Source organism: Misgurnus anguillicaudatus, chromosome 3 (genome assembly GCF_027580225.2).
Source record: "Misgurnus anguillicaudatus chromosome 3, ASM2758022v2, whole genome shotgun sequence".
Classification (NCBI taxonomy): domain Eukaryota; kingdom Metazoa; phylum Chordata; class Actinopteri; order Cypriniformes; family Cobitidae; genus Misgurnus; species Misgurnus anguillicaudatus.
The window spans coordinates 28,115,543-28,127,671 of record NC_073339.2 but is presented as its reverse complement, the minus strand read 5'-3'; the positions used below and the strand labels follow the sequence as shown (position 1 = coordinate 28,127,671).

Below are 12,129 nucleotides of genomic sequence, written 5' to 3'. Positions count from 1 at the left end.
ACTCAGATTGTAATTAGGTTAAAAAAAACTTGCTAGACATTATGGATCCAACACTTAATTATTAAAACTGAGTTACTAAAATACAACAGAGTTGTACAAATATGAATGGTAATGAAAGATGGGATGAGTTAAAGTTTTGGAACCTTTTTCTGTAGCTCCTCTTTGAGTTTCTGTAGCTCCTCTTTCAGTTTTTGGCTGGTGGTCATATGCTGTTTTCTTTCTTCGGTGGCAACTGTCAGTCGTCTTTTCAAAGAATCAACCAGGCCTTTCCGATTAGTTGACTCTTCAGAGAGGGATTTTATCTAGCAGATAAAAAAATTATTAACCAGGGCTGAGGTTCATGCATCGCAACTTTAAAATACTTCAATAAAGCAATAAACCCCAAGAAGCAGTGGGTTACCAGTGCATTTTATAACAGCTAAGGGGCGTGCCTAAACCCCCTTAGCTGTTACAAAATGCACTAGTAACCCACTGCTTTGTGGGGTTTATGGCGTTTATAAAACGGTTACATCATATGCATAGCAGGGTTTCACAAAATAAAACACAAATAAGTTGTAATTATATTAGTACAAATATTACTCTTCCGCCAAACAAAGTAGTTCCTCAGAATCAAGTGTGGCTGCAACAGACCGCAGTTCACAAACAACACAGACGCAGCAAAGGCACATTGAAAATATGATTAAAGACTGTGGTGTTTATTTTTATAAATCAACATTCATTTAAAATATACATTAACATTTATATCGTGCAACTGTTGTAGTGATAATCAAATATGCTTGGAAGCATGCATAACTTTAACTCTTTCCCCGTCAGCGGGTTTTTTTTAAGTTGCCACCCAGTTTTAGTTGAATGCCTTACAGAAAAATGATCTTCTTTAAATAAACATAAAATATCAAATGAAAGAATAGTCCATCCGCTTTCCAACAACATCAAAAAACGTTTCATCCCACCTTCATTTGTTCTCTTATCAGTTATCACCTCTCAAATTTTCAGCTAAAAGCGGAGATAATTCCATTTTTGTGAAGAACTTTGTAAGAGATCAGATTCAGAGCCTGATAAAAATGTACACGTCACGCTAAATCCACCACAACGCTGTTGTGTCGAGTGAATGCCTCAGTGTTTAAGTTGGGTAAGATTGCCATCTAGTGGATAATAGCGGAAATATCAATAAGACAAAAAATACCTCAGAGAACGAGAACGGTTTCTCTTTATTGACGAAATGTTTTATTTATTGACATTTATATGGATATTGACATAATTGTGCAAAGGTAGAAAAAGTAAAAAATGATTAAAGACTGTGGTGTTTATTTTCATAAATCAGTATGCAGCAACAGTGGCGCAGTGATGCTTGTGATGCGGTCTGAACCGTGGGTTTACTGGGGTATTTTATCACGGCTTAGGCTATGTTTACATTCATGCGTTTATGCTTTAAAACGCGTTACTTTTGCTACGTTTACGCCTTTCATCTACACTACATCACCGTTTTCGACCCTCATAAACGGATTCGTTCGCAAACGCTGAAGACCCTGTTTTAGTTTGAGAACTCAGACGTTGCTCTGAGTGTAAATGAACGTAGACGGAGTCTTATGTAAACGAACAGCTGATATTAACGTGACAGCGCATCATTTTCAAAGTAAAAATTATTTTATTGATGTAAATGTTGGTTTGCAATGGAGGTTTTGCCAAAAATAGTAAACATCTACCAACCAGCTATTATAAACGCTATATCGGATTGTTTTAACATGTATCCTTATAGATAATGTCTGTTTTATATTAATGTTTGAGTATTGTTGGGTTTAATGTGTTTATGTTTTGTTTAAATTTAGTTAGCTTACGAAAGATAGACTGTAATTTTATACGCCATATAGGCGTTGCAAAGGCCAATATGAAGGGAGAATTGTAATGGGTCAGACATTATTTTCCAGTTTAATGTAAGTTTTGTTTGCTACTTTAAAATGAATTTCATTTCAGATAATTTGTCTCTTAATAGAACAGTATAAGACTTTCCCAAACACATTTTTATAGGTTCAAAAATAGTGTCTGTTAAAGTTGCCAGCAAAGGACCCATGTATGACTTTTTGTCAATATCGCACACCCCTAGGCTGCGTAAACGTGCAAAGGTAAGCTATTATTAGAGTAATAAGTTATTTTACACTTATATGCGCATGCCCAGTTACGTGATTGGTCATGTTTCATGCGTTTATGGTGGTGTATAGTGTGGATGAAGATTCTTTTAAAAATGCCAGTATAAACGAGGATCGTTTTCATTTTAAAATGCCGTTTTAAAACGCAAATGCTCTAATGTAAACATGGCCTTAGAATGCGTTTCAACCAATCAGAATGAAGAACCAGAACGAGCCGTTTTATAATATGTTTATATACAGTACAATGGAAGACCAGGAAGTTTAAATAATAATAGTTTTTATAAACCGATGCAAACATTGAGAATAATTAAATCCAGGTTAATCCAAGGCTGTCCCTATTCCTTAGTATTTGTGAAGAGGTTTAATGTTTGAGCAGGACCTACTTTCTTCTCCAGGTCTTCGTTCTCTGCTCTGTGATTCCTCACAGAGTCCTGGCAGATCTTTAGTCGGCTCCTGACGTCTTCCAAAAGCTGCCTTTTCATTGTTACATCTCTCTCTAAAACGCTGACCCTCTCCACATACACAAATGTACACAAAATATTAAATTATAACAGTGTTTTAATTTCCAAAATGGTCCACTAATTTCTTAGTTTTTTTCTGTGGTCTCACGCACCGTATTTTGCAAACCTACAAATATATAATAAATAAGAAAAAAATTATTATATGAAATGGGCACAAATAATTAAATGATAACAAAAATAACTATTTTTTTTTAATCCAGATCCCTTCAAAACAAACATCTCTCGAATAAAATACGGACATAAAAGTGCCAGAATATGTTAACATTTGAGGCCTGTTTTACTGACCACCGCTTTGACCAAAGCTGCTGCAATAATGAGTAAAGGTCCTTTTTAAATAAATATCCACAGATTCCGGCGAGAGAGAGAGATAGAGCCTGGATCTAATGCACTGAATAAATGTGAGAGCTTCTTATTGGAGTGACATTAAATTTAACAAGACCGGGTGGCCTGGGGACATGGAGTCAGGTTACCGAACAGAGCCATTAATGAGAAAACCCATATTGACCCTGTTGCAGTGTGGACGTAGTCGTTTCTCCTGTTGACTTACAGTGATGCTTTACCCGCCCTCCCCCACTCCACTCCATCTTTTTCAAAGCTCAAGAGAGCAAATGGCAATTAGATCTATAGCATTTATTTTAGGAGCTCTCATGTCATGAAAGGAATAGCCGGATGACACTGATGATCCGCGCTAGCACCTTGTCTACGGGCGCCTGCTCGCTAAATTGTTTGAATGCTTTTTTCCATTGCACTCCTTGCTTTGTCTTTTTGCCGTCGAGGTGTTAGATTGCTAATTCAGAATGCATTATGGGTGCTAATACAGTTGTAAGTGCTTTCACAGATCATGGATGTGCAGTTTGCAGTAGAAAACAAAGGAGATGAATACATGTACGATGTGGAAAGACAACAGGCGGCACATGAAAGGCAGGCCTTTATGAATAAGGCAGAGACCTCTGAGCCGGATATTGACTCAGGACATGGCAGCATGCTTTGAAATTCCCTTTTTTTGAAGGCAGTGCAGCAGCCCCTCAGTGTTGGAGATGTATTTTTTACAGCGTCTAGACATGTATTTCATTTAAACGAGCTGCGTGGCGTAAGGCGGCTGCTGTTCACAGGGACTTCTCATCAGTGATTTCACATGCTGTCACAGACCAGCGTAAGTTTTCACCCGCCTGTGGACATACCCTGACATTAACGCGCTGAAGAGTGCACAATCTGCAAAAATCCTACGGTCGATCATTACAGCTAAAAAAAAACGTAAAAAGCGATAAGACTAGGATGGAAGCTAGATAGAAACAATAGACCAGAAGACTCAGAAACAGACATCCTATGCCAACAGTGCATGGGAAGAAAATAACAGCTCTGCTGACTGTCACTGACTCTAGCTCTACCTCAGTCTCTGGACTAGTATCCATTTTAATAGGTAGCTTCATGGTCATCAAAGTCCAACATTTAAAAATTGTGAACAGTGTAGAAGTTTAAGCAAACACAGAGCTGCCACATGGTGGAATCATACACTACGAATGTGACCCATAACCGAGAGAGAGAGAGAGAGAGAGAGAGAGAGAGAGAGAGAGAGAGAGAGAGAGAGAGAGAGAGAGAGATAGAGAGATATAGAGAGAGTGAGAGAGAGTATTAACGCTGTAAAGAAGCGGGAATAGCTAAGACTAAGAAGGAAAGAGAGGCAGAAAGAAAGGGATAGAGAGCATTTACCTCTCATGCAGTTCCTTCACTGTCTGATCTCTTTCATCTAACTGTGCCCTCAGGCTCTTGTTAGCAGCACTATGTTTGCTCATCTCGCTGCTGGTGCTCTGTGGAGACAAAGAGTCACACATTTATCCTATCATCTGATATTCCCATCATGCACGACTCCTTTTTGCATACAGAGCCATCAGGACTCTGTGCATGCTACAATATGAGGATACAATCTGTATGATATCTTTTTTAGATCTGCACATCCAATAATGTGTATTTTGATTTAAGTCCTAATTCTTAAAATTCTAATTTAATTGTTAAACTGTAGTATTACTTACTGTACAACACTGTGTACTGTATCAGCTTGCCAAGATGTACAGTAACATGTAAAGACATTTTACTCTAATTTTAGCATGCAAGATTACAGTATTTAGTGCTGCATTTGTTCTACCTCTGTGAATGTGTGTCAAGGTAAGAGGTTCACACACACACAGACAAAAGTCCTAATGACAGGTCAAGGTGGGAAGTGTGGTTTCATGTGGAATGATGGATATTTTTAAATGAATCTGGGCTTTAGCTGAAATACCTTTTTAAGAATATATTCCTAAACACATTGCTAAATAGATCATACACATTTCAAGCAAAACAGTACCCAAAAAGGGTAATGCTAGATTCTAAATTATGAATCTAAAGATATATTTTTTAAATTAAAATAAAATGTTTTTAGATATTTTCTGGCTATATAATAGAGGACAAATATCCATAGTTAATGTACTAAACGACTGGTTTGATATTATGGTTTCTATCAAATACATTGACATAGTTTATAATAGTAAAATGATTTTAAGTCAGCATTACGACTTTTTTACCATTACAAGTATAACAAATCAGTATTTTGGAATTACTTGCAATACAGTAAATGGGTAGACGCCTCCTACCAACGGGTTTATGCATCAACTGTATATGCATTAGAAACCAAGCAGGGACAGACAAACAAATACTTTATATTCGGAGAGACTGCTGGCATTAGCTTAGGTTGTAGTTTTGTAAATTTTGTTAATATAGCAACAATCCTGAAGAAGTCACTGTTTCAGTTTTGTAGGTGTGTGTGGTGCTGGGCTGTACTTAATGATTTGCTACAATTTCTCTATACTTGTTATACGACTGTTCATTGTACTATTGCAAATTCCTTATGTAATATCCTGCTCTTATATAATTGCTTTCTTCTTTTAAGGGCCATTTCCATTTAAAATGGAAAGGCGTATCTAGTTTAATACCGATGCTTGTTATTGATTACATTAATTGATTAAATTTTTTGACTATCTTTGTTTATTTGTCTTTTTTGTAAAGCTGTAAAAAATACTTACAAATACATTTTACTTGACTATTAATTTCATTTAACTGAATCCAGACAATTTAAATAGGCTTGTAAATTGAATTTTACAATTGATAATAATTTGTTTTAAATTATTTTTGTATGTAACTGTTTACCTGTAAGGAAAACACATTTTGTGAGAAAATAAAAAGCAAAAACACATGTGAACATGTTAAATAGATGTAAAATAATTCATTGATACTGTACATAAACAAATGTTTTTAGTGTTGGATTTCTTTTTACCCCAGTATTAAAGAATCAGTGACAATGGTATGAAAATGGTATGGTATGTTTTAACATTGAAATAGGCTTTCTAGAGTTAATTTAGACCAGGGTGCCCAAACTTTTTCGTACCAAGGGGCAAAAATCAAACCTGACTGAGGGGCGTGGGCTGAAAGTAAATGTTGCCGTTATATTAAAATTAAAGTTGCCCCGATTCTCCTAATTTATAATTTTCTACAATATTTTAAAAAAAGCAAACATTTTCAGTTTTATTTTCAAAGGTAACTGTTGTAAAAAAAGAAATAATTTTGCCAATCATTTTTAAATTTCCTTTTGTCTATGTGCCACTGCCTCGACTTCTCCATTATTAGCCTATAGTACCAGAGTAGTTTGTTGAGAATCATGATGCATGCTGTACAACTTCAATTACTGTATGAATGTACATAAAACAATTATTCACTTTAATTCATTGCATTTAATTTAAATTAACATTTTTGTAATGTACAAATAAAACAAAAAAAGAATATTTTTTAGAAAATGTTGATTTAGAAATATAAACATCTGCATAAATAACGTTTATTCTTTTTCCTTATCTCAAGTGGCGGGAGTCATGACGGGCTAAATTAAAGGTCATTGCGGGCCAACTTTGGCCCATGGGGCCTAGTTTGTGCACCTCTGCTTTAGACCATATTTATTAAAAGAGAGCATTTTATTTATGCCATCTTAAAAAATCTGTCTATAATAGTGCAATGCATACATGATATACTGATTTCAAATCAAACCAGTAGAGTAATCCGTCTGAGTTGTTAAAATTGTTAAATAGGGAAAAAAAACACTTCCAAAACAATGCATTTTATACATCAACATAATAAGCTATGTCTATGAATATTGTTTCTGACTGATGGTAATTATCCCTAATACGTTAATGTATTAAAATGTTGCAAACCTTCAGTCGGTGTGTAAGCTGTTTGACTTGGGCCTGCAGGTGCTCAGCGTCTACAGCTGTGGGGTTAACTGTCGTTTGCTGCCGTATTTGTCTCCACTGCTCCAGCTCCATCTGCAGAGATGCCTTCTGCTGCTCCAGACCAGCCAGCTCACATGCCTGCTTCTGCTCACCAACACACAAACATTAATAAGCACATTTACAAGTCATTTACAACAGCTGTTTAATGAAGAGGCAGATGAAAATCAATTAAGTGTGCAAAATGACAAGGAAGCAAAAAGTTTGATTAAACAGTTTCCGGTGAGTTTTTTGATTAATGAGCATTTTTCGGTCTCAGGACTACATAACGGTTTGTGATTAAGGCTTTAAATCCGATTAAAGCCGTATGATAATAAGGAGGCAGATCATTCCTCAGTGTCTATGTTTGATTGTCAGTCTTAATAGAGCCATTGTCAGCTTTCCCCTATGCACTCTGGGAGTTTATCAGCACTGCTTCCAGCTGAAAGCTGAGCACCAGGGCTAATTGTGCTCTCACTCACTAACACGCACAGTTACTGCATAGAACTAAGTGAATAACACAAAGCTCTGTTTGGGGAATACAACCACACACAGAGTTTATAATAACACTCAGTGGCAATACTTCACCGTCTGCCAAAACATAATGATTTCTTCTACTACTAACTACTAAGCTCTCCTCTTACAATATGGCAAATCAGGGGAAAATGACCACAAACACACACAAAAACACAAGCACGCGCATGCAGGCACGCAAACGCAGGAATGCAAATGCACGCACACAAACAGAGTTTCTTGTGAAACACACCAATCATGTGGCGGGTGATATCTTGTTTGTGACCTTTTAACAGAGCATTTTTTATTTTAAGGTTCATGCTCGTGAAAGACAGCCTGGCAGTACAGAGCGAGACATTGATGGTGTTTCTGAATAACCCTGCTGACACTGTCATTAGGATCATGTGGTTTTCTGTTTACATTCAGACACTTTCACTGGTCCTTTACTATAAACCATATAGTCTCAATTTAGGTTTTGGGGACCCACAGCATTGCATTCTGGATGTCTTCGTAACACCTGGGTGAAATTCTGCGTGTCCAGGACTGTAATTAAGAAATACTGCTACGGTATAAACCGGATGTTTATTGTGATCTACACAAACAACAGCGTTTTTGTTGCCTTAACGGTCACATAACACACACTGTTTCTGTTCATGTCCAAAAAGTCTTTAGTCTTTTAGCTGAGCTCTTGGAATCTCTGGATAACTTATAATTCACTACATGTTCATGTCGTTTACATCACATGCATTTACGCGCAGATTGCAAACAAAACATCGACATTTAATGCAGTTTTACTTACTGCCTCTGACTCATGAACAGTTGTTTAATCACTGGAACTGCCCCATTTCAACAAAATCCAGTGTTAAACAAACTCCCCTTCATAATTCCGCTGCTGCCCCGGAAAAACAACCTGCATTTACAGTTCCAATAATGCTAGGTTCTTTGGAAAGCTGAACAAGCTCAATTTCCCTTACAAACAATAACCTACTTCTTTGGTGATGTTGATTTTTGTCAGCTCTTGGTTGGTGTGTGTGCGCACTATTCTGGGAAAAGTGTCCATATAAGGACTTCCGCTGTACAGAATCAGTAGTCGAAAAAAACTTTCCGAAACGTATCCACCTTGAAGTAAATGCGAGGCTACCATCTTTGAGCTCAGATGGGTAAATCTTATGGTGAGCCACTACAGCTAATGGTAGACCTTTTGCGAGGGATACGAGTCTGCCGTTTTGACTGACACTTTAATGCTTATTATGTAATCCAGGAAGACCGGCATAATTTGTGCAGTTGGGGTTGCCATAATAGCTGATACAAATGCAGTAAATCTCTACAAAACATTTGTTTTAACTATAATACACCCACAAGAACTGAATGTGTATGTGGCGCACCTGCATCTATTAACTGTATCCACACATCCATCCAGTAAAACCTTTCATAGAAACTGACAGTGAACAATAAATACAATAATTATTTAAAAACAACTAATATTATGCTGATAAAAATATGCTGATTTAGCTGGTTTATTTATTCTGCTACTATGTATCATTACAAAAATTAGATTACAGTACAGAAAATATAGCCTACACAAATTAACTGCTTATTAGTTAATGTTTATAATAGTTTGTGATGTAACATTACTTTTGTTATGTTTTTGTTATGTTACATTTAAATGATTTTTTTTTTAAAAATAAGCAAATCATTTCCTAAGCTCATGTCTTATCTACTGCATAAAAATATTTCCATAAAATGAAAACAGTACTGAAAACATGTAATAGTAGTTTAATATGTTTATTATGGTTTATTTAAATAACTTACATGTGTTGAATGAAAGTTACTGCTGCTGTCGGATCACGTGAAGCTTGATGTGTCGCCATAAAAACTCAAACAAGCTGATTAAAAATTGACGTTTAAAAAAAGCCTCACACTAGGGAGAGTTGTGACATTTTAAACCATCACCTGAAAAAGTTAAAAACAAGAAGTCTCTGTATATTCCATGTATTAAACACTCGACTGACTGTCCCACTGTAGAGATACTGATATGTCTCTTTGCTTTTATATTTGTGCATTGAAGACCTGTCACCCCCGAGGAACAACATGAAACGATTGAATATATCTTCATGTGATGTATCAGGACCAAAGGACCGTAATCATCATGAAAACGCCGGCTCCGGTTCAGTGACAGTACACGCCGGAAGTCGCACCCATAATTCGTGCAAAGCGTCATGGGGAGTATAGGAATAAAGGGGATACAAACCCCCTCATTCGGCAGAGAACTACTCTGTCATACGTTCAAATGGTTCTTTAAAACTTTGCCTTTATTTAGCATGAGAATCCAACTCTTTAACTCATTAATAAGTCAGAATGCATGAAATACCATTAGACCCCACTTTAAATTGACAATGTCTATATAAAAATCTTAACATTAACAAAATTAAGTTGTCTTATTTTTAAGTTTATCTTATAATAGCACTTAAAAAGTAATAGCATAGCTGCTGCTGTGCCTGGATACAAATTATAATTTTGTTGATAATTTAATATTCTTGTAAAGCATAATTTAACTAAATCCTCTACATCTGTTACATTACACTCTAAAAACAAACGGTGCTAAAAACCACTAAAAGTGGTTCACTGTTTTGTAATCATAGGGGAACCATTTTAAGTGCTATATAGCACCTATGCAGTACCTGTGTAGCACCTTTTATATTGTTATGCATTTAATAACCTACTATAATTGTTTTTATTTTAACGTGGTACTACAACACTGTAGTCCCAGACCATTTACTTTTGCTATTAAAAAGTTTTAAGGCAGCAGAAAAAGAATAAAGAGTTAAAGAGGTACATTTGGTTGAGCAGATTTGTAACGTCTATAGATCACTGATTTACGAATTGCTGTGGCCAGTCAGTCACTTTGGAGTTGTAAATTAAACTGTCAAGCTTGTTAGAATCAAGTCACACTTGTCTATCTCACTGAACTCAGAGGAGATGTGGGGAGGTTAGTTTGGCTTAGTGCTAACAGTCCCTGAAAGCCTCCCTGTCAGAAAAGACTGCTGCAGGAGTCTAATCCTGAAGTAATCCAACTCTTCCCAAATGAAGAACACGGAGAACACCTGCAAATTACGCAGATTACAGGCCCGGCCTGTCAAACAGGCTGTCAAGCCCCTCCGCTGTGGTGATGGGAGAGGTTCTGCCACTCTTTTCTAATAATCCCACTGCAGTGTTTAATATGAACACCTCAAAGGTGTGACAGCTATCTTCACAGGGAGGGCTGAGCCGAGTAGGTAAGTATCTTAGCTGTCAAAGTGCATCAAGCACAGTTACTCTTTTATCTTTAACGACAAGAGATCATACTGGGGACAAATGGAGTATGTATGTCACCTACAATCATTTTACATCATAACACCAGCTTTCAGCAGGAGCACTTGTTGAACTGACAGAGAAAAAAAAACATGGAGATCATTTCTTTAAGAAAGAAGGAAGTGAGAGAGAGAGCAGCTGGGTGCTCCACAGGGATGTGTACTCTGATTGACTGATGAAAGTGCCACTTTGCTGCAGAGCATGTGTTCCACTTAGAGAGAACAAGGAACACACACACATACCGACTCCAGCAGATGCATTATATCATGTGCTGCTAAAACACCCATCAATCCCAGTTCTAATACATGCAAGAAGAGAGAAAGGCATCTAACTCATCTAATATACATCAGAGGGTCTAAACAAAAGATCCATTCTCTACCAATACTGCGTATGACATCTGTGTAATTGCTACAGAAGCTCTGCGACACTTCTGCTGTGGTACAGTATAACTACACTGCTGCTTTGTTTAATTGAACTTGGCCGTTTATCACAGGAGCCTTGTTTTTCCTGCCGAGTGAGAGAGAGAGCGATAGCGAGAGAGAGAGAAAGAGAGAGACTTATTAAGATGAGCACGACAAAGGATCAATACTGGACCACAAAGGGCACGGGGATCAATGTGAGCTGAGTATAGTGTGACACCTGACACGAAGACTAATATAGAAGAAACAGAGACTAACAAACTCTCATTCACTTTCATTCACACAGAAAAACGCACCAGATCTTGCAAATGAATAAAAGCAATGCGCTTATTCTTTGAGTGGAACTTGGCCTTTAATTTGATAATTGGAATTTAAGAGCTCGATCCAATGTAAACATAAAGACACTCTTTCAATTTCCTGATCTTTAAAAAAAAAGAAGAAAAGTTTCATAAGCTACTTTAGTGTCTGATAACAGGGTGGGGTGAATAGTATTTTAAATGGGCCACCCTTATGTACAGGAAAATACATAGAACAGCTCTTTGTAGCTCGGAGTCTCGTGTGAAAATATATTGCATTAAACATTTGTCATTTATTTAGGTGGAAAATTATTTTAAATCTATTCATTTATTCTACCGTCACCTCTATCTTCTTCCATCATACGATTTCTAAAACATCTGCTGGTAGAGAAGCTTTTCACACAGAACCCCCATGCTGTGGAATAACACACTACTGGCAGTTCAAACTCAAATCAAAGATCAGAATACAGCTAGGTGAACTCATGCATATACACGAGCAAATTTACAATTTAAAGGTGCACAGCTGGATTGGATACGGGTGACAAAATGTGCTAAACCCCCACTAGCCTCTAGTTATTTGACGTTACAATTTGATG

At 36.8% G+C, this 12,129-nt stretch overlaps 1 protein-coding gene across 2 annotated transcripts in view; it reads right to left on the bottom strand.

The window, feature by feature from the left end:
- The window catches only part of cntln (centlein, centrosomal protein), a 138,064-nt gene that overhangs the window by 18,528 nt on the left and 107,407 nt on the right, over window positions 1-12,129 (bottom strand). For both annotated transcript variants that reach the window (XM_055205291.2, XM_055205290.2), the window contains 4 exons: window positions 6,901-7,062; window positions 4,376-4,473; window positions 2,528-2,654; window positions 144-302 (listed from right to left, as the gene is read on the bottom strand). In XM_055205291.2, the coding sequence (XP_055061266.2) occupies window positions 144-302; window positions 2,528-2,654; window positions 4,376-4,473; window positions 6,901-7,062 (546 nt within the window). The remainder of the gene's footprint in view (window positions 1-143; window positions 303-2,527; window positions 2,655-4,375; window positions 4,474-6,900; window positions 7,063-12,129) is intronic.